Source organism: Oncorhynchus nerka, linkage group LG22, assembly GCF_034236695.1.
Source record: "Oncorhynchus nerka isolate Pitt River linkage group LG22, Oner_Uvic_2.0, whole genome shotgun sequence".
NCBI lineage: Eukaryota > Metazoa > Chordata > Actinopteri > Salmoniformes > Salmonidae > Oncorhynchus > Oncorhynchus nerka.
Genome location: NC_088417.1, coordinates 4,258,188 through 4,284,272, shown reverse-complemented (window position 1 = coordinate 4,284,272; position 26,085 = coordinate 4,258,188). Strand labels below are relative to the sequence as shown.

The 26,085-nt window shown below is 45.8% G+C and overlaps 1 protein-coding gene across 1 annotated transcript; it reads right to left on the bottom strand.

Moving 5' to 3' along the window:
* On the bottom strand, positions 1-26,085 carry ube2wb (ubiquitin conjugating enzyme E2 Wb). Its single transcript, XM_065006869.1, has 6 exons — positions 25,965-26,085; positions 20,269-20,360; positions 9,664-9,766; positions 5,520-5,675; positions 1,725-1,800; positions 1-291 (listed from the first exon to the last, which is right to left on the bottom strand). Exons 1-6 carry the CDS (start codon positions 25,977-25,979, stop codon positions 278-280), a joined length of 456 nt encoding a protein of 151 aa, XP_064862941.1. The 5' UTR covers positions 25,980-26,085; the 3' UTR covers positions 1-277.

The following is a 26,085-nucleotide window of genomic DNA, read 5'->3' as shown; positions in this document are numbered from 1 at the left end:
TCAAAACAATAATAATATAATAATCTTCACTTCAAAACCATTGCTTTTTGCCAAAACAATCCATTGTTGGGACATATAACGTTCCTTTATTACAACCGGCAAAAACATGCACCCAACTGCCCTCTGGGAAATGCAGTTTAAAAATAAAATAAAAATAAAATAAAAAAGAGTCTCCGGGGCATCACGGTGTCCATTGTTCCAGTCAAAAGGTCAGAGTTCAGTGACTGTATGATTCAAAAGTGCTTTATGTGGGACAGTAGGACTTTTAGAAAGTGAATTAGCATGTATCATCTGGAAAAGAAAAACAAGCACATAGGTGAGTACACACACACACACACACACACACACACACACACACACACACACACACACAATTAAAACACACCAACGTGATGATATGAACGCTAACGTCCATAAATATTGATTCTTCCTAATCTAATCTGTAGTCAAGTGTTGGATTTCTGTACATATTCCCACTAACTAGAGCGGATGACCGTTCCAGGTGAACACAACACCTGTAGAGCAGATGACCGTTCCAGGTGAACACAACACCTGTAGAGCAGATGACCATTCCAGTAGGTGAACACAACACCTGTAGAGCGGATGGCCGTTCCAGGTGAACACAACACCTGTAGAGCGGATGACCGTTCCAGGTGAACACAACCCCTGTAGAGCAGATGACCGTTCCAGGTGAACACAACACCTGTAGAGCGGATGACCGTTCCAGTAGGTGAACACCTGTAGAGCGGATGACCATTCCAGTAGGTGAACACAACACCTGTAGAGCAGATGACCGTTCCAGTAGGTGAACACAACACCTGTAGAGCGGATGACCGTTCCAGTAGGTGAACACAACACCTGTAGAGCGGATGACCGTTCCAGTAGGTGAACACAACACCTGTAGAGCGGATGACCGTTCCAGTAGGTGAACACAACACCTGTAGAGCGGATGACCGTTCCAGTAGGTGAACACAACACCTGTAGAGCGGATGACCGTTCCAGTAGGTGAACACAACACCTGTAGAGCGGATGACCGTTCCAGTAGGTGAACACAACACCTGTAGAGCGGATGACCGTTCCAGGTGAACACAACACCTGTAGAGCGGATGACCGTTCCAGGTGAACACAACACCTGTAGAGCGGATGACCGTTCCAGTAGGTGAACGACCGTTCCAGTAGGTGAACACAACACCTGTAGAGCGGATGACCATTCCAGTAGGTGAACACAACACCTGTAGAGCAGATTACCATTCCAGTAGGTGAACACCTGTAGAGCGGATGACCATTCCAGTAGGTGAACACAACACCTGTAGAGCGGATGACCGTTCCAGGTGAACACAACACCTGTAGAGCAGATGACCATTCCAGTAGGTGAACACAACACCTGTAGAGCGGATGACCATTCCAGTAGGTGAACACAACACCTGTAGAGCAGATGACCATTCCAGTAGGTGAACACAACACCTGTAGAGCGGATGACCATTCCAGTAGGTGAACACAACACCTGTAGAGCGGATGACCGTTCCAGGTGAACACAACACCTGTAGAGCGGATGACCGTTCCAGGTGAACACAACACCTGTAGAGCGGATGACCGTTCCAGGTGAACACAACACCTGTAGAGCGGATGACCGTTCCAGGTGAACATAACATCTGTGTGATGTTGGAAAGGTTTAACCCTTTACGTATTAACATCGTCACATCTCAGAGGACGTAACCACTCACCGTGATACCACCATTTTGTCTTCTTCGGATTCTTGTTACACGTTTTTACGTAAAAGGAGTTATCAGGGGGCCGTCTCTGCAGAGAGAGACAACCGTCATGATCAGAGAAGTGCTGGTATAAATATGGCATGTAGAGGCAACCTCATTCAGAGTGGAGGTGAAGTTACCTCTAGTCATTTAGATTGAGGTTCAATAGTGTAGAGGCAACCTCATTCAGAGTGGAGGTGAAGTTACCTCTAGTCATTTAGATTGAGGTTCAATAGTGTAGAGGCAACCTCACTCAGAGTGGAGGTGAAGTTACCTCTAGTCATTTAGATTGAGGTTCAATAGTGTAGAGGCAACCTCATTCAGAGTGGAGGTGAAGTTACCTCTAGTCATTTAGATTGAGGTTCAATAGTGTAGAGGCAACCTCACTCAGAGTGGAGGTGAAGTTGCCTCTAGACAGTCATTTAGATTGAGGTTCAATAGTGTAGACGCAACCTCATTCAGAGTGGAGGTGAAGTTACCTCTAGACAGTCATTTAGATTGAGGTTCAATCGTGCAAAGAGCTTTATTCTGATTCCCCCTCTACCTCACGTGTCAAAGTCATTCCAGAGGGCCGTGTGTCTGCAGGTTCTCTCTCATCCCTTGTACATGATTGATGAACTAAAGGTCATTGAGTAGTTAGGACCTCCCCTCGCCTGGTTCTAAAGGTCATTGAGTAGTTAGGACCTCCCCTCGCCTGGTTCTAAAGGTCATTGAGTAGTTAGGACCTCCCCTCGCCTGGTTCTAAAGGTCATTGAGCAGGTAGGACCTCCCCTCACCTGGTTCTAAAGGTCATTGAGTAGTTAAGACCTCCCCTCACCTGGTTCTAAAGGTCATTGAGTAGTTAGGACCTCCCCTCACCTGGTTCTAAAGGTCATTGAGTAGTTAGGACCTCCCCTCGCCTGGTTCTAAATGTCATTGAGTAGTTAGGACCTCCCCTCACCTGGTTCTAAAGGTCATTGAGTAGTTAGGACCTCCCCCTCACCTGGTTCTAAATGTCATTGAGTAGTTAGGACCTCCCCTCGCCTGGTTCTAAAGGTCATTGAGTAGTTAGGACCCCTCCCCTCGCCTGGTTCTAAAGGTCATTGAGTAGTTAGGACCCCTCCCCTCGCCTGGTTCTAAAGGTCATTGAGTAGTTAGGACCCCTCCCCTCACCTGGTTCTAAAGGTCATTGAGTAGTTAGGACCCCTCCCCTCACCTGGTTCTAAAGGTCATTGAGTAGTTAGGACCCCTCCCCTCACCTGGTTCTAAAGGTCATTGAGTAGTTAGGACCCCTCCCCTCACCTGGTTCTAAAGGTCATTGAGTAGTTAAGACCTCCCCTCGCCTGGTTCTAAAGGTCATTGAGTAGTTAAGACCTCCCCTCGCCTGGTTCTAAAGGTCATTGAGTAGTTAAGACCTCCCCTCGCCTGGTTCTAAAGGTCATTGAGTAGTTAGGACCTCCCCTCGCCTGGTCCTAAATGTCATTGAGTAGTCAGGACCTCCCCTCGCCTGGTTCTAAAGGTCATAAACTACAGATTGAAAGGAGAAACCTAAAACCAGCAGACACGGAGTCCTCCATGACAGTGACAGCCTATTACAGTGTCAATGGGCGTGTTTAAAATTGTCTACTGAACAAAAATATCAAACGCAACAATTACAAAAGATTTTGACTGAGTTTACGTTTCATAAGGAAATCAGTCAATTGAAATAAATTCATTAGGTCCCCTCATCTATGGATTTCACATGACTGGGAATACAGATATGCAGATGTATCTGTTGGTCTGTCACATACACCGGCGAAAAAGGAAAGTAGGGGAGTGGATCAGAAAACCAGTCAGTATCTGGGTGTGGATCAGAAAACCAGTCAGTATCTGGGTGTGGATCAGAAAACCAGTCAGTATCTGGGTGTGGATCAGAAAACCAGTCAGTATCTGGGTGTGGATCAGAAAACCAGTCAGTATCTGGGTGTGGATCAGAAAACCAGTCAGTATCTGGGTGTGGATCAGAAAACCAGTCAGTATCTGGGTGTGGATCAGAAAACCAGTCAGTATCTGGTGTTGATCAGAAAACCAGTCAGTATCTGGGTGTGGATCAGAAAACCAGTCAGTATCTGGGTGTGGATCAGAAAACCAGTCAGTATCTGGCGTGGATCAGAAAACCAGTCAGTATCTGGCGTGGATCAGAAAACCAGTCAGTATCTGGCGTGGATCAGAAAACCAGTCAGTATCTGCCGTGGATCAGAAAACCAGTCAGTATCTGGCGTGGATCAGAAAACCAGTCAGTATCTGGCGTGGATCAGAAAACCAGTCAGTATCTGGCGTGGATCAGAAAACCAGTCAGTATCTGGCGTGGATCAGAAAACCAGTCAGTATCTGGCGTGGATCAGAAAACCAGTCAGTATCTGGCGTGGATCAGAAAACCAGTCAGTATCTGGCGTGGATCAGAAAACCAGTCAGTATCTGGCGTGGATCAGAAAACCAGTCAGTATCTGGCGTGGATCAGAAAACCAGTCAGTATCTGGTGTGGATCAGAAAACCAGTCAGTATCTGGTGTGGATCAGAAAACCAGTCAGTATCTGGTGGGACCATTTGCCTCATGCAGCGTGACACATCTCCTTCACATAGAGTTGATGAGGCTGTTGATTGTGGCTTGTGGAATGTTGTCCCACTCCTCTTCAATGGCTGTGAGAAGTTGCTGGATATTGGAGGGAACTGGAACACGCTGTCGTACACGTTGATCCAGAGCATCCCAAACATGCTCAATGGAGGGTGACATGTCTGGTGAGTATACAGGCCATGGAAGAACTGTGACATGCTGTCATACACATCGATCCAGAGCATCCCAAACATGCTCAATGGAGGGTGACATGTCTGGTGAGTATACAGGCCATGGAAGAACTGGGACATTTTCAGCTTCCAGGAATTGTGTACAGATCCTTGTGACATGGGGCCTTGTATTATCATGCTGAAACATGAAGTGATGGAGGCAGATGAATGACACGACAATGGGCCTCAGGATCTCATCACGGTATATTTGTGCATTATCATGCTGAAACATGAGGTGATGGCGGCGGATGAATGACACGACGATGGGCCTCAGGATCTCATCACGGTATCTCTGTGCATTCAAATTGCCATCGATAAAATGCAATTGTGTTTGTTGTCCGTAGCTTATGCTTGCCGATACCATAACCCCACTGCCAACAAGGGGCATGGTGTTTACGTCAGGTTTGCGGTGGTGAGGCTGGTTGGACGTATTGCCAAAATCTCTAAAACGATGTTGGAGGTGGCTTATGGTAGAGAAATTAACATTCAATTCTATGGCAAAAGCTCTGGTGGACATTCCTGCAGTCAGCATGCCAATTACACACTCCCTCAAAACTTGAAACATATGTGGCCTTGTGTTGTGTGACAAAACTGCACATTTTAGAGTGGCCTTTTATTGTCCCCAGCACAAGGTGCACCTGTGTAATGATCATGCTGTTTAAATCAGCTTCTTGATATGCCACAAGTGTCACGCTGATGGATTATCTTGGAAAAGGAGAAATGCTCACTAACAGGGACGTAACCAAATGTGTGCACAACAGAGAGAAATATGTTTTTTGTTCGTATGGAACATTTCTGGGATCTTTTATTTCAGCTCATGAAACACAGGACCAACACTTTACATGTTGTGTTTATATTTTTGTTCAGTGTATAATGTACTAACCCCTGTACCGGTAACATTATGCCAGGCATTTAGCATTTTATTCGAATTTGGCGTTCCCCAAGGGTCTGTTGTCGCCCACTTACCTTTTCTTTGCAGCTGGACAGCATACTGATAATGCTGAGACAGACTGACTGCACTGAGAGGGCTGGCGACCAGTCTTCTGTTAGTATTGAAAGACAGATGTGACCGTTGCTATAAACGTGAGGATGTACAGGTATATTCTCTCCCATGAACATTACCTGAAATGGAAAACCAACAACATGATCAGACTACTATATCTACTATATACAGTGCATTTTCCACATTTTGTCACGTTAAAGCCTTATTCTAAAAATGGATTAAATAAATAAAAATCCTCATCAACCTACACACAATACCCCATAATGCAACACTTTTCCATTGAACGGAGCAAAGTACAGAGAGATCTTTGATGAAAACCTGCTCCAGAGCACTCAGGACCTCGGACTGGTGCGGAGGTTCACCTTCCAACAGGACAACAACCCTAAGTACACAGCCAAAACAACGCAGGAGAGGCCCAGCCAGACATGAACCCAATCGAACATCTCTGGAGAAACCTGAAAATAGCTGTGCAGTGACGCTCCCCATCCAACCTGACAGAGCTCGAGAGGATCTACAGAGAAGAATGGGAGAAACTCCCCAAATACAGGTGTGCCAAGCTTGTAGCGTCACACCCAAGAAGACTCGAGGCTGTAATCACTGCCAAAGGTGCTTCAACAAAGTACTGAGCAAAGGGTCTGAATACTTATGTAAATGTGATATTTCAGTTTTTTTATATTTGAATGCATTTGCAAAAATTTCTAAAAACCCGTTTTTGCTTTGTCATTATGGGCTATTGTGATGTCATTATGGGCTATTGTGATGTCATTATGGGCTATTGTGATGTCATTATGGGCTATTGTATGTAGATCGATGAGGGGAAAATAACAACGTATTCCATTTTTAGAATAAGTCTATAACGTAAAAAAAATTGGGAAAAAGTCAGGGGGTCTAAATACTTTCCGAATGTATTTGTCTTAAGGTCATCTCTGTCACTTTTCAACCTCATATTCATTATCTCCAGACGGTGTCTAAAAATGTGAAAACAGGGCGTTCCTTGATCTGTGTCTAAAAATGTGAAAACAGTGCGTTCCTTGATCTGTGTCTAAAAATGTGAAAACAGTGCGTTCCTTGATCTGTGTCTAAAAATGTGAAAACAGTGCGTTCCTTGATCTGTGTCTAAAAATGTGAAAACAGTGCGTTCCTTGATCTGTGTCTAAAAAGATTAGGTCCTAAACAAAATGTCAGCGTAGGATTAAAATACATTTTCCAAACGACTTTCTAGCCAGAGGGTGGGGGGTTTTCTTGTTCCCCACGTCACGTTTTTTTCTTTTGATGATGTCATCGGGTAGAACTTTATATAAAATGTAGAAATGTGCAATTGTCACATATGTATACACTGGAATTGTTCTTGAGATAATGGAAAATTAGGTTGAAAAGTGGTGAAATTGCCCTTTAAATTTGGACCCCGATATGATTAAAATACAGTTTTCCTGCGTTTTACATGTGAGGTGGCAGATTAGGAGAGGGGTGCCAGGAAGAGGGGAGAAAGGGGAGGAGTACATAGAGGAGAGGATAGACAAGAGGAGGAGAGGAGGAGCAGGAAGAAGAGAAGAGAGAGGAAGAGGCGCAGGAACAAGAGAGGGGGAGGAGGAAGAAGATAGGGGGAGGGGGAGCAGGGAGAAGATGGGGGAGCAGGAGGAAGAGAGTAGGCAGGGGATGACTGTAGGGATGGGGAAAGAAGAGGGGAGGAAGAAGAGTGGATAAGGGAGGGGGAAGAGAGATGAGGGTAAGAGGTCAAATGGGAGGAGAGAGAGAGCTGCACACTTAATTAGGGAGGATAACGTGACCTCACAGCTCGCTCTCTAAACTCAGCAGCCACCAGAGACCTCTCTCTGGTGAATAAATTCGATGTCCTTCGCGTAAGATTAAACTACCAACAGGACTATCAAAATTGTAACATCTCAAGCCACACACACACACAGCCAACCACACACACAACCACACACACACACAACCACACACACACAACCACACACACACACACAACCACACACACACACACACACACAACCACACACACAAACACACAACCACACACACAACCACACACACACACAACCACACACACAACCACACACACACACAGCCAACCACACACACACACAGCCAACCACACACACACACAGCCAACCACACACACACACACACACACAACCACACACACAACCACACACACACCACACACACAACCACACAACCACACACACACAGCCAACCACACACACACACAGCCAACCACACACACACACACAACCACACACACACACAGCCAACCACACACACACACAGCCAACCACACACACACACACACACACAGCCAACCACACACACACACACACACACAACCACACACACACAACCACAACCACACACACACACACACACCACAACCACACACACAACCACACACACACACACAACCACACACACACACACACCACACACACACACACAGCCAACCACACACACACACACACACAACCACAACCACACACACACAACCACACACAACCACACACACACACACACAACCACACACACAACCACACACACACACAGCCAACCACACACACAGCCAACCACACACACAGCCAACCACACACACAGCCAACCACACACACACACACACACACACACACCACACAGCCAACCACACACACACACACACAACCACAACCACACACACAACCACACACACAACCACACACACAACCACACACACACACACACACAACCACACACACACACACACACAGCCAACCACGTTAGCAGGCAATATTAACCAGGTTAATATGTGTAATTTCTCTTGCGTTCATTGCACGCAGAGTCTGGGTATATGCAAAGGTTTGGGCAGCTTGGCTCATTGCGAACTAATTTCCCAGAATTTTACGTAATTATGACATAACATTGAAGGTTGTGCAATGTAACAGGAATATTTAGGCTGATGGATGCCACCCGTTAGATAAAATACAGAACGGTTCCGTATTTCACTGAAATAAACGTTTTGTTTTCGACCATATTAATGACCAAAGGCTCGTATTTCTGTGTGTTATTAAGGGGTCCACCAACCGCATTGCATAACTGTCCATATTCATCAGTATAGTGGCCTGGCCTACCCGGCACAGGATTAACTATCACCGGAGGGTCAGCTCTACTTACAAACATCTGTTTAACCGTTGTCTGGATCACAAGTGATTTCAACCAGGGTAAAACACAACAAAATACAATACCCAGAGCCAATAACCCCCCGCCCAGTATAATGGCCATCCTAGCAAACATAGCTCCCCATTTCCCCAATGCTAAGTCCAACCAACGCCCAGCTAAAACAGCCATTTACCCAACGCCCAGCTAAAACAGCCATTTACCCAACGCCCAGCTAAAACAGCCATTTACCCAACGCCCAGCTAAAACAGCCATTTACCCAACGCCCAGCTAAAACAGCCATTTTATTATTTTATTATTATTATTTTATTATTATTAGAAGCAATTATTGTCTTCAAAAAAAATGTTGAAGATATGCTGTGTTTAAAATAGCGCAATAGACTAGAACCATCTCTACCTTACAGAATGATATCCACCCTCTTCATTCAGTTCGATGAATGACCCGTTACTAAGCAACATGCCTACTCAGCGTACTCACAGAGCATGGATGGATATTGACAGTGTCCTGGCTTGCTGATTCAATAGTTAGTTACTAAGCTATACAGTACTATTCATCAATGAGGAGCCGCTAGGCTAGCTAGTAGCTATAGTACTCAATGAAGCGGCGCTAGGCTAGCTAGTAGCTATAGTAATCAATGAGGCGGCGCTAGGCAAGTCCGTAGCACCAGTACTCAATGAGGCGGCGCTAGGGTAGCTAGTAGCTATAGTACTCAATGAGGCGGCGCTAGACTAGCTCGTAGCACCAGTACTCAATGAGGCGGCGCTAGGCTAGTCCGTAGCACCAGTACTCGTCAATGAGGAGGCGCTAGGCTAGTCCGTAGCACCAGTACTCGTCAATGAGGCGGCGCTAGGCTAGCTCGTAGCACCAGTACTCAATGAGGCAGCGCTAGGCTAGCTAGTAGCAACAGTATTCATCAACGAGGAGGCGCTAGGCAAGCTACTTACCTGAGGTGAATCGAAAGGATACCGACTACTGAATTTGAAAAGCAGCTGAAATTTCTCTCCTTCATAGAGTGTGCCCGTGGCTCCTTCCATATCTACAATCCATCTGGAAGACAAGACAACAGATAACATATTAAATTATTACATATTACTGTATATTTGATTCTCCAATATAAACAAATAAGTGTGTGTGTGTGTTCATGTATGGTCTGGGTCATAGGTCAATCAGAGATGGAGAGGATGGGATCGGTCCCTTGGCCTGGTCACCATGCCTGAGGATAATCCATTCACTTAGTGCTCATTCTGACAGAAAGAGCCAATGATAAATCCCTGTCATGATGTGTCGTTATAGAAGACCCAGTAGGAGTTAAGACACCTGACCAGTCCAGTACAACAGATCGTTCAGATGACCTCTGAGGATCAGGTCATGTCTGTCCAGTACAACAGATCGTTCAGATGACCTCTGAGGATCAGGTCATGTCTGTCCAGTACAACAGATCGTTCAGATGACCTCTGAGGATCAGGTCATGTCTGTCCAGTACAACAGATCGTTCAGATGACCTCTGAGGATCAGGTCATGTCTGTCCAGTACAACAGATCGTTCAGATGACCTCTGAGGATCAGGTCATGTCTGTCCAGTACAACAGATCGTTCAGATGACCTCTGAGGATCAGGTCATGTCTGTCCAGTACAACAGATCGTCCAGATGACCTCTGAGGATCAGGTCATGTCTGTCCCCTCCTCACCGTTTGTTGACTCTCCATCAGGAGAGAGACACTTAGACAGAAACACTGGTTTTGAACTCCCACAGTCCTTAGCGGTCCTCCCCAGTCAAACCAGATGATTTGTGGGACCAGGGCAGGCACTAGGCAGCAAACAGTGAATATTCTCTAGCTGCTTCCCCTCCCCCAACTCCTGTGTGTATGTCAGTGTCAAGTCTGGATGGGTGTAAAACACTATTTTCAGTGTGAACTCTGAATCAATACATTTTCAACTTAAAAGACGACTTGGTTTATCATAGATCTGGGATGAAAAAAATGAACTGAACATCTGTTTTTTTAATAAAAATTTGTAATAATGAATTAAAAATGAAAAGCTGAAATTGAGTCAATAAGTACTCAACCCCATGTGTTATGGTAATCCTAAATATGTTCAGGAGTAAAAAAAATGTGCTTAACAAGTCACATAAAAGTAGCATGGACTGCGTGCAATAAGTGTTTAAATAACATATATATTTTTTAATGACTACCTCATTAGGGGCGGCAGGTAGCCTAGTGGTTAGAGTATAGAGGTGGCAGGTAGCCTAGTGGTTAGAGTGTAGAGGAGGCAGGTAGCCTAGTGGTTAGAGTGTAGAGGTGGTAGGTAGCCTAGTGGTTAGAGTGTAGAGGTGGCAGGTAGCCTAGTGGTTAGAGTGTAGAGGTGGCAGGTAGCCTAGTGGTTAGAGTGTAGAGGTGGCAGGTAGCCTAGTGGTTAGAGTGTAGAGGTGGCAGGTAGCCTAGTGGTTAGAGTGTAGAGGTGGCAGGTAGCCTAGTGGTTAGAGTGTAGAGGTGGCAGGTAGCCTAGTGGTTAGAGTGTAGAGGTGGCAGGTAGCCTAGTGGTTAGAGTGTAGAGGTGGCAGGTAGCCTAGTGGTTAGAGTGTAGAGGTGGTAGGTAGCCTAGTGGTTAGAGTGTAGAGGTGGCAGGTAGCCGATAGTGGTTAGGGCGTTGGACTAGTAACCGAAAGGGTGCTAGATTGATTCCCTGAGCTGACAAGGTAAAAATCTGTCGTTCTGCCCCTGAACAAGGCAGTTCATCCACTGTTCCCCGGTAGGCCGTCTTTGTAAATAAGAATTTGTTCTTAACGGACTTGCCTAGTTGAATAAAGGTTAAACAAAAAATATAAATAAATCTCTGTACTCCACACATACAATTATCTAGAAAGGTCCCTCAGTCGAACAGTGAATTTCAAACACCGATTCAACCAAAGACCAGGGAGGTTTTTCAATGCCTCGTAAAGAAGGCCATCAATTGGTAGATTGATGGTAAAACTAAACTAAAAAAAGCAGATATTGAATATCCCTTTGAACATGGTGAAGTTAGTCACTACAAAAAACTGGCTCAGTGATTTCACCATGAGGCCAATGTTGACTTTGAAACAGTTACCGAGTTTAATGGCTGCGACAGGAGAAAACTGAGAACGGATTAACAACTTTGCAGTTACTCCACAACACTAGTTCACTTCTTAGTGAAATGTAAGAAGCTTGCACAGAATGAAAATATTCCAAAACATGCATCCTGCTTGCGACAAGGCACTAATGTAATTCTGCAAAAAATGTGGCAAAGCAATTAACCTTTTGCCCTGAATACAAAGTGCAAATCCAACACAACACATTACTGAGTACCACTTTACATATTTTCAAGAATAGTGGCGTCTGCATCATGTTATGGGTATGCTTGTAATCGCTAAGGACTGGGGAGTTTTTCAGGATAAAAAAAAATCAATCCTAGAGTAAAACCTGGTTATCTGCTTTCCACACAGAGATTAATTCACCTTTCAGCAGGACAATAATCTAAAACGCGTTTCCAAAAGTCCAATGGTGGCAAGCTTTACACAACTCCAGCCGACGCTTGGCATTGGTGATTTTAGGCTTGTGTGAGGCTGCTCGGTCATGGAAACCCATTTCATGAAGCTCCCGAAAAATAATTATTGTGCTGGCGTTGCTTCCAGAGGCAGTTTGGAACTCGGTAGTGAGTGTTGCAACCGAGGACAGACAATGTTTACACTCAACAAACTGAAGGGGTGTCCACATACTTTTGTATATATATAGAATACATTACTTAATCTGTTGTTAAATGTGTGAAATTAGTTTAGATATAGTTTAGGTTCCGTTTTGAGGCAATTATCGGGGTGATTATCAACTGGGCTCCGCATATTCCATTGTCGGGAGGCTGATCAGAGCAGGCCCTGCAGTAAGGAGACAGATCAGAGCAGGCCCTGCTGTAAGGAGACTGATCAGAGCAGGCCCTGCTGTCGGGAGGCTGATCAGAGCAGGCCCTGCTGTCGGGAGGCTGATCAGACCAGGCCCTGCTGTCGGGAGGCTGATCAGACCAGGCCCTGCTGTCGGGAGGCTGATCAGACCAGGCCCTGCTGTCGGGAGGCTGATCAGACCAGGCCCTGCTGTCGGGAGGCTGATCAGAGCAGGCCCTGCTGTCGGGAGGCTGATCAGAGCAGGCCCCGCTGTCGGGAGGCTGATCAGAGCAGGCCCTGCAGTAAGGAGACTGATCAGAGCAGGCCCTGCAGTAAGGAGACTGATCAGAGCAGGCCCTGCTGTCGGGAGGCTGATCAGAGCAGGCCCCGCTGTCGGGAGGCTGATCAGAGCAGGCCCTGCTGTAAGGAGACTGATCAGAGCAGGCCCTGCTGTAAGAAAACTGATCAGAGCAGGCCCCGCAGTAAGGAGACTGATCAGAGCAGGCCCTGGAGTAAGGAGACTGATCAGAGCAGGCCCCGCAGTAAGGAGACTGATCAGAGCAGGCCCCGCAGTAAGGAGACTGAACAGAGCAGGCCCCGCAGTAAGGAGACTGATCAGAGCAGGCCCCGCAGTAAGGAGACTGAACAGAGCAGGCCCCGCAGTAAGGAGACTGATCAGAGCAGGCCCCGCAGTAAGGAGACTGATCAGAGCAGGCCCTGGAGTAAGGAGACTGATCAGAGCAGGCCCCGCAGTAAGGAGACTGATCAGAGCAGGCCCCGCAGTAAGGAGACTGAACAGAGCAGACCCTGGAGTAAAGGAGTAGGGAAAATCATAAATCATAAAACTGGTAATAAGTCCAGTTCTCTTTGTGATATTAATGTTTATAACAATATGTTATAGATTTATTTAGAAAAAGTCAAGAACGGAGAGGGGGGGGGGGCTTGACAAAAGAAAAGGCAGAGTAATAAAGTGAATGAGCAGAAAATGACAACTTAAGCAGTTCTTTCCAATATTTGATCGTTGTTTTGGTTGTTATCGAGCAAAATCGTTATGGTATGACAGCTCTTCCATCAACAACAGATACTAAAACCCTTAACACGCACGCTGAGACCACGAGTAGGACACGGGCCTGATATTCCTCTCTATCACATGGAATGAATTGATTTGTTTTGGGGCTGTTGTTTCATTGAGAAACACACTCAACATGTTACAATCTTACGTATCAGACAAGAAGGGCTGGCTGTTACACAATCCTAAAAAATGTATTTACATTTTTTTTTTAAAAAGGACATCGTATGGAACAAAAGAAAACAAAATAATAAATAAAATATGCTGCTAGTGTCTTTCAGGCAAGTCTGTGAATAAATCTAAATCTAAATCAAATCGTCATAGTAACCATTACATAACAGAGACAGACTTCGGCCAGGCACACGGAGTATTGCCAAGCTGAAGCTCTCATAGCAAAGCCACACCCCGGGCCGTACCGCCCTAAAACAAGGATAAGATCCAGCTCAACAGGTTCTGGAAGGTTCTCATTCCAGTGACTCATACCATTCTCGACAGACAGAGATCTGGGGGTGTATTCATTGTTGCAATATGTTTCGCAATGAAAATAAAGAGAGTTTCATATTGGACAAATTCAGGTAGGTAGGAAAGAAGAGTGTGTTTCCTTATGCAATGCAGAACAGCTGAAACTACTACTGAGCTTGTTCTGCTCAGCAGCATTCAGTCTATCCACTTCTGAATTTGTCATTTAACAGACTCTCTTATCCAGAGCCACTACAGTAGTGAGTCATTTAGTAGACTCTCTTATCCAGAGCCACTACAGTAGTGAGTCATTTAGCAGACTCTCTGATCCAGAGACACTCCAGTAGTGAGTCATTTAACAGACTCTCTGATCCAGAGACACTACAGTAGTGAGTCATTTAGCAGACTCTCTGATCCAGAGACACTACAGTAGTGAGTCATTTAGCAGACTCTCTGATCCAGAGACACTACAGTAGTGAGTCATTTAGCAGACTCTCTGATCCAGAGACACTACAGTAGTGAGTCATTTAGCAGACTCTTATCCAGAGCCACTACAGTAGTGAGTCATTTAACAGACTCTGAACCAGACACTACAGTAGTGAGTCATTTAGCAGACTCTCTGATCCAGAGACACTACAGTAGTGAGTCATTTAGCAGACTCTCTGATCCAGAGACACTACAGTAGTGAGTCATTTAACAGACTCTCTGATCCAGAGACACTACAGTAGTGAGTCATTTAACAGACTCTCTGAACCAGACACTACAGTAGTGAGTCATTTAGCAGACTCTCTTATCCAGAGACACTACAGTAGTGAGTAATTTAATAGACTCTCTTATCCAGAGACACTCCAGTAATGAGTGCATACATTTTCTTACAAGTCCCCCATCACCATCCGTCACCATTACACCGTCACCACGCGTCGCCATTACACCGTCGCCATTACACCGTCACCATTACACAGTCACCACGCCTCTCCATTACACCGTCACCATTACAGTCACCACGCGTCTGCATTACACCGTCACCATTACACAGTCACCACGCATCTGCATTACACAGTCACCGCGCGTCTCCATTACACCGCGCGTCTCCATTACACCGCGCGTCTCCATTACACCGCGCGTCTTTACACCGCGCGTCTCCATTACACCGCGCGTCTCCATTACACCGTCACCGCGCGTCTCCATTACACCGTCACCGCGCGTCTCCATTACACCGTCACCGCGCGTCTCCATTACACCGTCACCGCGCGTCTCCATTACACCGTCACCGCGCGTCTCCATTACACCGTCACCGCGCGTCTCCATTACACCGTCACCGCGCGTCTCCATTACACCGTCACCGCGCGTCTCCATTACACCGTCTCCATTACACCGTCACCGCGCCTCTCCATTACACCGTCACCGCGCCTCTCCATTACACCGTCACCGCGCCTCTCCATTACACCGTCACCGCGCCTCTCCATTACACCGTCACCGCGCCTCTCCATTACACCGTCACCGCGCCTCTCCATTACACCGTCACCGCGCCTCTCCATTACACCGTCTCCATTACACCGTCACCGCGCGTCTCCATTACACCGCGCGTCTCCATTACACCGCGCGTCTGCATTACACAGTCACCGCGCGTCTCCATTACACCGTCACCGCGCCTCTCCATTACACCGTCACCGCGCCTCTCCATTACACCGTCACCGCGCCTCTCCATTACACCGTCACCGCGCCTCTCCATTACACCGTCACCGCGCGTCTCCATTACACCGTCACCGCGCGTCTCCATTACACCGTCTCCATTACACCGTCTCCATTACACCGTCTCCATTACACCGTCACCGCGCGTCTCCATTACACCGTCACCGCGCGTCTCCATTACACCGTCTCCATTACACCGTCTCCATTACACCGTCTCCATTACACCGTCACCGCGCGTCTCCATTACACCGTCACCGCGCGTCTCCATTACACCGTCACCACGCGTCTCCATTACACCGTCACCGCGCGTCTCCATTACACCGTTACTATATTTTATGAGGATGAACAGTGACCCTGTGCATTAAGAGATGCTCGACTGATGGGCTTTATGTCCTGTTCATGTGCTAGTCGGAAATAGAAAATGTCCAACCAGCTAACTGGTTGAACGCGGTACGTGTATCACTACAACCAGTAAGCAAGTCTGACATTTCCGAGTTTCCTAGTTCCGACTTGCACGTGAATGCGACAATAGCTAGTGTACCAGTCAGGGGGTCTGGGATGAAAATCAAATCAAGAGTCGGCTTTCTATTCCGCAACAAAGCTTCCTTCACTCACGCCGCCAAACTTACCCTAGTAAAACTGACTATCCTACCGATCCTCGACTTCGGCGATGTCATCTACAAAATTGCTTCCAACACTCTACTCAGCAAACTGGATGCAGTCTATCATAGTGCCATCCGTTTTGTCACCAAAGCACCTTATACCACCCACCACTGCGACTTGTATGCTCTAGTCGGCTGGCCCTCGCTACATATTCGTCGCCAGACCCACTGGCTCCAGGTCATCTACAAGTCCATGCTAGGTAAAGCTCCGCCTTATCTCAGTTCACTGGTCACGATGGCAACACCCATCAGTAGCACGCGCTCCAGCAGGTGTATCTCTCTGATCATCCCTAAAGCCAACACCTCATTTGGCCGCCTTTCGTTCCAGTACTCTGCTGCCTGTGACTGGAACGAATTGCAAAAATCGCTGAAGTTGGAGACTTTTATCTCCCTCACCAACTTCAAACATCAGCTATCTGAGCAGCTAACCGATCGCTGCAGCTGTACATAGTCTATTGGTAAATAGCCCACCCATTTTCACCTACCTCATTCCCATACTGTTTTTATACTGTTTTTTTTTAATTTATTTACTTTTCTGCTCTTTTGCACACCAATATCTCTACCTGTACATGACCATCTGATCATTTATCACTCCAGTGTTAATCTGCAAAATTGTAATTATTCGTCTACCTCCTCATGCCTTTTGCACACATTGTATATAGACTCCCCTTTTTTTCTACTGTGTTATTGACTTGTTAATTGTTTACTCCATGTGTAACTCTGTGTTGTCTGTTCACACTGCTATGCTTTATCTTGGCCAGGTCGCAGTTGCAAATGAGAACTTGTTCTCAACTAGCCTACCTGGTTAAATAAAGGTGAAATAAAAAAATAAAAAACCTTGTGTGATCCACAGCCCAGCAACATGGCCGTGGCTAGAGAGGCAGTCTCTTATCTCTGGGTGTCTCTGAAGAGAACCATTATACTTTCTCACTATTAAAAAAACCTTTAATGAGCAAGCCTTCCTTCATGACCTGGCCTCTGTAAATTGGTATAGAAATCAGCTTGACCCCCTCTGTCGAAGACGCATGGACCTTCTTTAAAAAATATATATTTTCAGTGATATTGTTAACAAACACACACGCATAAAGAAAATGGCAATTAAAAACAGGTTCAGCTCCTGGTTCGACCGTGATCTGGCAGAGTTACTCTACCTCAAGAATCACATTTGGCGAAAGGCTCGGCACACGCATACTCAGGATGACTGGCTCTCGTTCAGGCACATGAGAAATCAGTGCTCTCAGGCTGTCCGGAAGGCCAAAGTTAGTTACTTTAAGGAGCAGTTCTCTCTCTGTGGGTCGAACCCCAAGAAGTTCTGGAAAACGGTTAAAGACCTGGAGAATAAACCCTCCTCCTCACAGGTGCCCATGTCCTTTAATGTTGTTACTGACAAGAAGCACATGGCTGAGCTCTTTAATCACCACTTCATTAAGTCAGGATTCCTATTTGACTCAGCCACGCCTCCTTACCTGTCCAACATTTCCTCATCTCCCACCCCTTCTAATGCAACTATCCCCGATGCTCCTCCCTCTTTTCTCCTGCCCTGCTACAAAGTTTCTCCCTGCAGGCGGTCACTGAGTCCAAGGTGCTAAAGGAGCTCCTTAAATTTGACAAAACATCTGGTTCAGATGGTTTAGACCCTTTCTTCTTTAAGGTTGCTGCCCCAATCATCGCCAAGCCTATCTCTGACCTTTTTAACCTGTCTCTCCTCTCTGGGGAGGTTCCCATTGCTTGGAAGGCAGCCACGGTTCATATTTAATTTAAAGAGGGAGATCAAGCTGATCCTAACTGTTATAGGCCCATTTCTATTTTGCCCTGTTTCTCAAAAGTGTTGGGAAAACTTGGCAATAATCAACTGACTGGCTTTCTTGATGTCTATAGTATTCTCTCTGGTATGCAATCTGGTTTCCGCTCAGGTTATGGATGTCACTGCAACCTTAAAGGTCCTCAATGATGTCACAATTAACTTCTTCTGATTCTAAGCAACATTGTGTTGCTGTTTTTAATGACTTGGCTAAAGCTTTTGATACGATAGACCATTCCATTCTTGTGGGCCGGCTAAGGAGTATTGGTGTCTCTGAGGGGCCTTTGGCCTGGTTTGCTAACTACCTCTCTCAAAGAGTGCAGTGTATAAAGTCAGAACATCTGCTGTCTCAGCCACTGCCTGTCACTAAGGGAATACCCCCAAGGCTCAATCCTAGGCCCCACGCTCTTCTCAATTTACATTTAAAAAAATAGCTCAACCAGTAGGAATCCCTCTCATCCATGTATATGCAGATGACAGTCTTATACTCAGCTGGCCCCTCCCTTCTTAGTGTCCAACAAGCTTCACCTACCCTTAACCTTGTCCTGAACACCTCCAAAACAAAGGTCATGTGGTTTGGTAAGAAGAATGCCCCTCTCCCCACAGTTGTGATTACTACCTCTGAGGGTTTAGTGCTCGAGGTAGTCACTGCATACACGTACTTGGGAGTATGGCTAGATGGTACACTGTCCTTCTCTCAGCACATATCAAAGCTGCAGGCTAAAGTTAAATCTAGACTTGGTTTCCTCTATCGTAAATCGCTCCTTTTTCTCCCCAGCTGCCAAACTAACGCTGATTCAGATGACCATTCTATCCATGCTAGATTACGGAGACGTAATTTATAGATCAGCAGGTAAGGGTGCTCTCGAGCGGCTAGATGTTCTTTACCATTCGGCCATCAGATTTGTCACCAATGCTCCTTATAGGACACATCACTGCACTCTATACTCCTCTGTAAACTGGTCATCTCTGTATACCCATCGCAAGACCGACTAGTTGATGCTTATTTTTAAACCCTCTTAGGCCTCACTTCCCCTTATCTGAGATATCTACTGCAGCCCTCATCCTCCACATACAACACCCGTTCTGCCAGTCACATTCTGTTAAAGGTCCCCAAAGCAGACACATCCCTGGGTCACTACTCTTTTCAGTTCACTGCAGCTAGCGACTGGAACGAGCTGCAACAAACACTCAAACTGGACAGTTTTATCTCAATCTCTTCATTCAAAGACTCAATCATGGACACTCTTAGTGACAGTTGTGGCTGCTTCACGTGATGTATTGTTCCCAAGAGGTGCAGATGTCTAAGGCACTGCATCTCAGTGCAAGAAGCGTCACTACAGTCCCTGGTTCGAATCCAGGCTGTATCACATCCGGCCGTGATTGGGAGTCCCATAGGGCGGCGCACAATTAGCCCAGCATCGTCCAGGTTTGGCCGACTTGCCTAGTTAAATAAAAAAATCTGTGCTGTTGTCTGTGCCCAATAATGTTTGTACCATGTTGTGGTGCTGCCATGTGCTGCTACCATATTTTTCTGCTACCATGTTGTTGTCATGTGTTGCTACCATGTGTTGTTGTCTTAGGTCTCCCTTTATGTAGTGTTTATGTAGTTGTCTCTCTTGTCGTGATGTCTGTTTGACCTATATTTTATTTTTTAATCCCAGCCCCCGTCCCCGCAGGAGTCCTTTTAGTAGGCCGTCATTGTAAATAAGAATTTGTGCTTAACTATCCTCCCTTGTTAAATACATTTTAAAAAGCTACCTAATCACCTGAACCTGGGATTTGTGTACTGTGTTTTTCTTCTATACATGATGGATAGATCCATACTGACGCCCCTGAGTACAGAGCAAGTTCTTGGTGTTTATCTTCTTTCACAATGAAATGAGCCAGTGGGAGACGTTATAGATCTGTGCAACAAAGCAAGACATGCATATCCACACTAGGACACATAAGAGTCGGCATGCTGATGTACACTCACTGTGTGATGGTGTTCTGTACACTTTTCTCATTGAGTGTCATTCCAGGGGGTGGATCATTTTGCAAAGCCATTAGTTCCTTTTGTAGCCTTTTCTGTAAGAGAAGAACAAACATGTTTAAACTGTAGCCAGATTAGAATATTTGGAGGTACAATTTTCAGATTTTTGTGGAGAACAAAAAGAAAGAAGTGTAAACATGAAGCTAAACTGAGGTAACCCAGACGAGATTAAACAAATCCCCCAGTGTTCAGAGACTAGATACAAATCAAGCCAGCTGGATGTGTCGTAATATCCTCTAGCTTGGAGGGTACTGCTAAATAAAAGCCTGTTGCATGCTTCCCAGTTCATGCATATGACGACATTTTGTGGTGTTCCTGGTTTTACATTTGTGGGGTTTTTTCTTTCTTAGTTCTATTTTTTTTTTTTAAAGGAGCATGCTTATTTAAGATAGTAAGGAAATCACTTTTAAAAGAATAACCAGGCATCCTCTACTGATGGAATGAGGTAGAAATCCTTCCAGGATACCAGGGCCAGATCGATTAGAAAGGCCTGCTCGCTGAAGTGTTTTAGGGAGCGTTTGACAGTGATGAGGGGTTGTCGTTTGACCGCGGACCCATTGCGGACGCAGGCAATGAGGCAGTGAACGCTGAGAACCTGGTTGAAGACAGCAGAGGTGTACTTAGAGGGCAGGTTGGTCAGGATGATATGAGGGTGCCCCGTGTTTACGGATTAAGGGTTGTACCTGGTAGGTTCCTTGATCATTTGTGTGAGATTGAGGGCATCTAGCTAAGATTGTAGGACGGCCGGGATGTTAAGCATGTCCCAGTTTAGGTCACCTAGCAGAACTAACTCTGAAGATAAATGGGGGGGCAATCAATTCACATATGGTGTCCAGGACACAGCTGGGGGCTGAGGGGGGTCTATAGCAAGTGGCAACAGTGAGAGACTTATTTCTGGAAAGGTGGATTTTTTTAAAATAGAAGCTCGAAATGTTTTTGGTACAGACCTGGATAGTATGACAGAACTCCGCAGGATATCTCTGCAGTAGATTGCAACTCCACCCGCTTTGGAAGTTCTATCTTGGTGGACAATGTTGTAGTTGGAAATTTCAGAATATTTGGTGGCCTTCCTAAACCAAGATTCAGACACGGCTAGGATATCAGGGTTAGCGGAGTGTGCTAAAGCAGTGAATAAAACAACCTTAGGGAGGAGACTTCTGATGTCAACATGCATGACACCAAGGCTTTTACGGTTACCTTTACGGTTACCAAAGCCAACAAAATGAGAGCGCCTGGGGAATAGGAGTGGAACTGGGGGCTCCAGGGCCTGGGTTAACCTCTACATCAGAGGAACAGAGGAGGAGCAGGGTAAGGGTACGGCTAAAAGCTATAAGAGCTGGTCGTCTAGTGCGTTGGGGACAGAATAAAAGGAGCAGATTTCTGGGCGTGGTAGAATAGATTCATAATGTACAGACAAGGGTATGGTAGGATGTGAGTACAGTGGAGGTAAACCTAGGCGTTGAGTGTTGAGAGATCTTGTCTCTGGAGGCACCAGTTAAGCCAGATGAGGTCTCCGCATGTGTGTGGGGTGGGACGAAAGAGCTATCTATCTAAGGCATTTTGAACGGGACTGAGGGCTCTACAGTGAAATAAAACATTAAGAACTAGCCAAGACAGCAGTAGAGAATGCATACTGACAGAGAGAGGCATAAATCAATCACAGGTGTTGATCAGGAGAGCTAAGACAACAACGGGTAAATGACAGGACCTGAGTACGAGGCTGGGGCCGACAGGTAAACTAAATTAAGTTTATTGAAACAGTCCAGGGGGCATCAGCTGTGTAGCCGAATGATCCTAGGGTCAAAAAGAGCAGCAATAGGTGAGTCAGGGTGCTGTTCGGTAGTCACTGCTACGCTAGCCGAGCAGGGGACACAGCGTTCAGAAAAGCTAGCGGCCGGGGCTAGTAGATGGTTCTTTGGCACGACATTGTAACAGAATAGCCTGTTGAGACCACACCGGGCGATCACGTCGGCAGTCCAGTCGTGATGGATCGGCGGGGCTCCGTGTCGACAATAAGGGTCCATGCCAATTGTCAAAGGGGTTATTATAGCCCTAGAATTAGCTGGTATATGGGCCTAGCTCGAGGCTAGCTGGTGCTTGCTTCGGGACAGAGGCGTTAGCTAACATTAGCCACTCGTTTGCAGCTAGCTAGCTGCGATGATCCGGCGTAATGATCCGGAGTGGGCAGGCATCCGGTGATGTGGTAGAGAGAAGCAGTCCGATATGCTCTGGGTTGATATCGCACCTGTGCAGACTGGCAGGTGTTGTCCGAGTTAAGGCTGACTGGTGACCGAGACAAACGTGAAGACCGCTAGCCGTGGCTAACAAAGGCTAGTAGCTAATTAGCTGGATAGCTCCTGATGGTAGTTCCAGTTATATGGAATAGAAATAGCAGATCCGTACCACATTGGGTGAGGCGGGTTGCTGGAAAGTATAATTAGTGTGTAGATAGAAAGTATGATTAAGATATATACGTAAAAGCCCGGCTATTTACACGGGATAAGACAAAACACACACGTCCTACTGCTAGGCCATCTTGTATTGCTATACTCAGCCTGGTTTCAGGGTAGTAGGTTGGTGGTTGAAGATATCCCTCTAGTGGTGTGGGGTCTGTGCCTTGGCAAAGTGGGTGGGGTTATATCCTGCCTGTTTGGCCCTGTCCGGGGGTATCGTCGGACAGGGCCAGTGTCTTCCGACCCCTCCTGTCTCAGCCTCCAGTATTTGCGCTGCAATAGTTTGTGTCGGGGTGCTAGGGTCAGTCTGTTATATCTGGAGTATTTCTCAGGTCTTAACCAGTGTCCTGTGTGAATTTAAGTATGCTCCCTCAGAGAGAGAGAGAGAAAGAGAATTAGAGGACCTGAGCCCTGGGACCATGCCTCAGGACTACCTGGCCTGATGACTCCTTGCTGTCCCCATTCCACCTGGTCATGCTGCTGCTCCAGTTTCAACTGTTCTGCCTGCGGCATGGAACCCTGACCTGTTCACTGTCTCGAACTCTGAATGATCGGCAATGAAAAGCCAACTAACATTTACTCCTGAGGTGCTGACCTGTTGCAACCTCTACAACTACTGTGATGATGATGATGATGATGGATGATGATGATGATTATTATTATTTGACCCTGCTGGTCATCTATGAACGTTTGAACATCCTGGCCATGTTCTGTTATAATGGCCACCCCTCAGAGCCTGGTTCCTCTCTAGGTTTCATCATAGTGTCATGTCTTCAGTATCATCAAAAGGTGAAGATTGTTATTTTATCAAATCAATTCTATGTAATTATTATTACGTGATTAAAACTAATCATGTAAATTTAATTAACTAGGAAGTCGGGGCACCACGGAAAATGTTCCGGTCACAAAGTTAACGTTTTCCCAAATAGAACTCTTCAGATACTTTAATATCTGATCAATTAGTCTTCCGATATGACAGCTTGGAAAGAAAAGGGGGTAAATGAGCAGGAAAGGCTAAATGGATCACTACGCACAGCGGGTCATTTTTCCTTTGCACAAAAAACGCTCGCTCAGTCGGGAATAATTGCAATCAATATATTTACGCCCATTTGTCATTGTTGTCTTCTCTGTTGGAATCGCCGGTCCGTCTGCTGGAGAGTCAGTTCATCAGAGAGTCTCTGGTTACTCATGGTGGTTGCTCTATCGGCGGCTCCTGACGGTGTCTGTTGTATTGGATACGTCAGGTGTCCATTGTTCTTAGAGTAGATGTTCCGGCGGTTGTCGGTATTCGTATTCCAGGTTTACATTATTTCTTGCTGCAGACTAGTAATTAGTATCTAAGATTTGCTCTTATTCTGTAGGGATCGATAGTCTTAAGAGTTTAACCATTTCCAGACGTGTAGCCAATGCGCCACGTGGTTTTCTGAAGAGGATTTCCTCAGGAGGGGGTTTTATCCGTAACAATAGAAAAGGGTGGTTCCATGACGCCAGATCATGTCTGTGCTCACAGGGGAGTGGCCGCTGACTAGTTAACCTTTACAGGGAATACAATTCTCTCATTCTAAAAAGGTTAAAATCACATTACATCATTTCACAAATACTTTAATCTTTACTCATTCATTTATACAAGAATTAGACGCAAACCCCATAATTGAGAAATGTACACATTCAGAGATAGTAATGCGTTTCCTGTCTTCCATGAGGTCACCAAATGAAACACACTCGTCACACCCGTCTCAACAGACACTTCCCACATTATTACAAGTGGACATACAGTTTAATTCTCCCATTTTGGGGATTTACGAGTTCGGCCAAGTGAAATCCCTTGTTCTCTTTCCACACTCTCTTTCCGCACGGCCTGGGGTAGAGTCTCTGCCAGGAATTTACAACCTGAGATAACAGAACATGGGTGTAGGAGAAAATGAGAGAGGGGGAAGCCACGATCTAAAACCAGAAAGGGCCACGTCATGACACTAGATTCTGGCTTTTCTAAGGGAGTTTTTCTCTTCTACATCACTTGCTGTTTGGGGTTTTAGGCTGGGTTTCTGTACAGCACTTTGTGACATCGACTGATGTAAAAAGGACTTTATAAATACATTTGATTGAAAGTTGGAAGCACAGAATCGTCTAGAATGTCGTTGTATGCTGTAGCGATAAGATTTCGCTTCACTGGAACTAAGGGACCTGTTCCGTTCTGTGAGCTTGTGTGGCCTACCACTTCGTGGCTGCGCCGTTGTTGTTCCTTAATGTTTTCACTTCACAATAATAACAACACTGGGGGCAGCTCTAGCAGTGCAGAAATTTGATGAACTGACTTGTTGGAAAGGTGGCATCCTATGACGGTGCCACATTGAAAGTCACTGAGCTCTTCAGTAAGGTCATTCTACTGTCAATGTTAGGCTATGGAGATTGCATGGCGGTGTGCTCGATTTCATACCTGTCAGCAACGTTTGTGGCTGAAATAGCCAAATCCACTCATTTGTAAGGGTGTCCATATACTTTTGTAGTATAGTGTGTGTATACGGACGCCTTAACCTTGCGTCTGCTACTCGCATTAACTCTGTCTACACTAACAGTAATATAACTAACGTTGCACAGCTATTAGCTTAGAAGTCTTCACTATCATAACAGGTAGCTAAAATTTGGACAACCAGTTGCCTGGATAAGGTGTCAGCTAGATAGGGTTTCAGAACACAAAGCTAGCTAATCCACTTCATGAATTCAGACAAGCTGACCCAGTCAGCCACCTGACATAGCGAACAACTTTAGCTAGCTAACGTTAGCATGCTAGCTAGCTGTTTATGTTGCTCGCCGCCATGTCACCGCACTCATAAACCACCGGTAACTATGTTTGTTAGTTCAGTTTGCTAGCTAGCTAACGATTTAAAACGTGAAACTGAGAGTCCAACAGGGGGAAGTAGTATCTAACTAACGAACGTTCGCTTGCTAACGTCGTTAGCAACTCTGTTCTTTCTAGCTGTTCATGATAACTAGATGCAGGCGTTGAAACCCGAAGTAACTTATAAAATAACAGTTAAAACGTCCAAATAAAACAATTTAAACCTCGCATCTTAAAACAGACCCGTGTTATTCATATACATACAAATACTGATTTATTTTTTAAAATGTGTTGAAATATCAGAGGAAAAGATAATAGAAGGTGATGACTGTCTGTAGAGATCCTACCTGCATCGACGCCATGATGGAAACCCCCTGCGTCAGAGCGACGCAAAACGTGACGCTGCGTCAGGATATCACATGGGATGGGAGGGGAAGCGTTGTGAAAAAGACAATTCTTTCCCTTTCC

What these genes read in the sequence shown, in the direction of transcription:
- ube2wb (XM_065006869.1), bottom strand. An exon ending in ATCCTTTCGATTCACCTCAG is followed by an intron (nt 5,676 to 9,663) that starts GTAAGTAGCTTG and finishes TTTCCATTTCAG; the next exon opens with GTAATGTTCATGGGAGAGAA. An exon ending in TGTCCAGCTGCAAAGAAAAG is followed by an intron (nt 1,801 to 5,519) that starts GTAAGTGGGCGA and finishes CTCTCTCTGCAG; the next exon opens with AGACGGCCCCCTGATAACTC.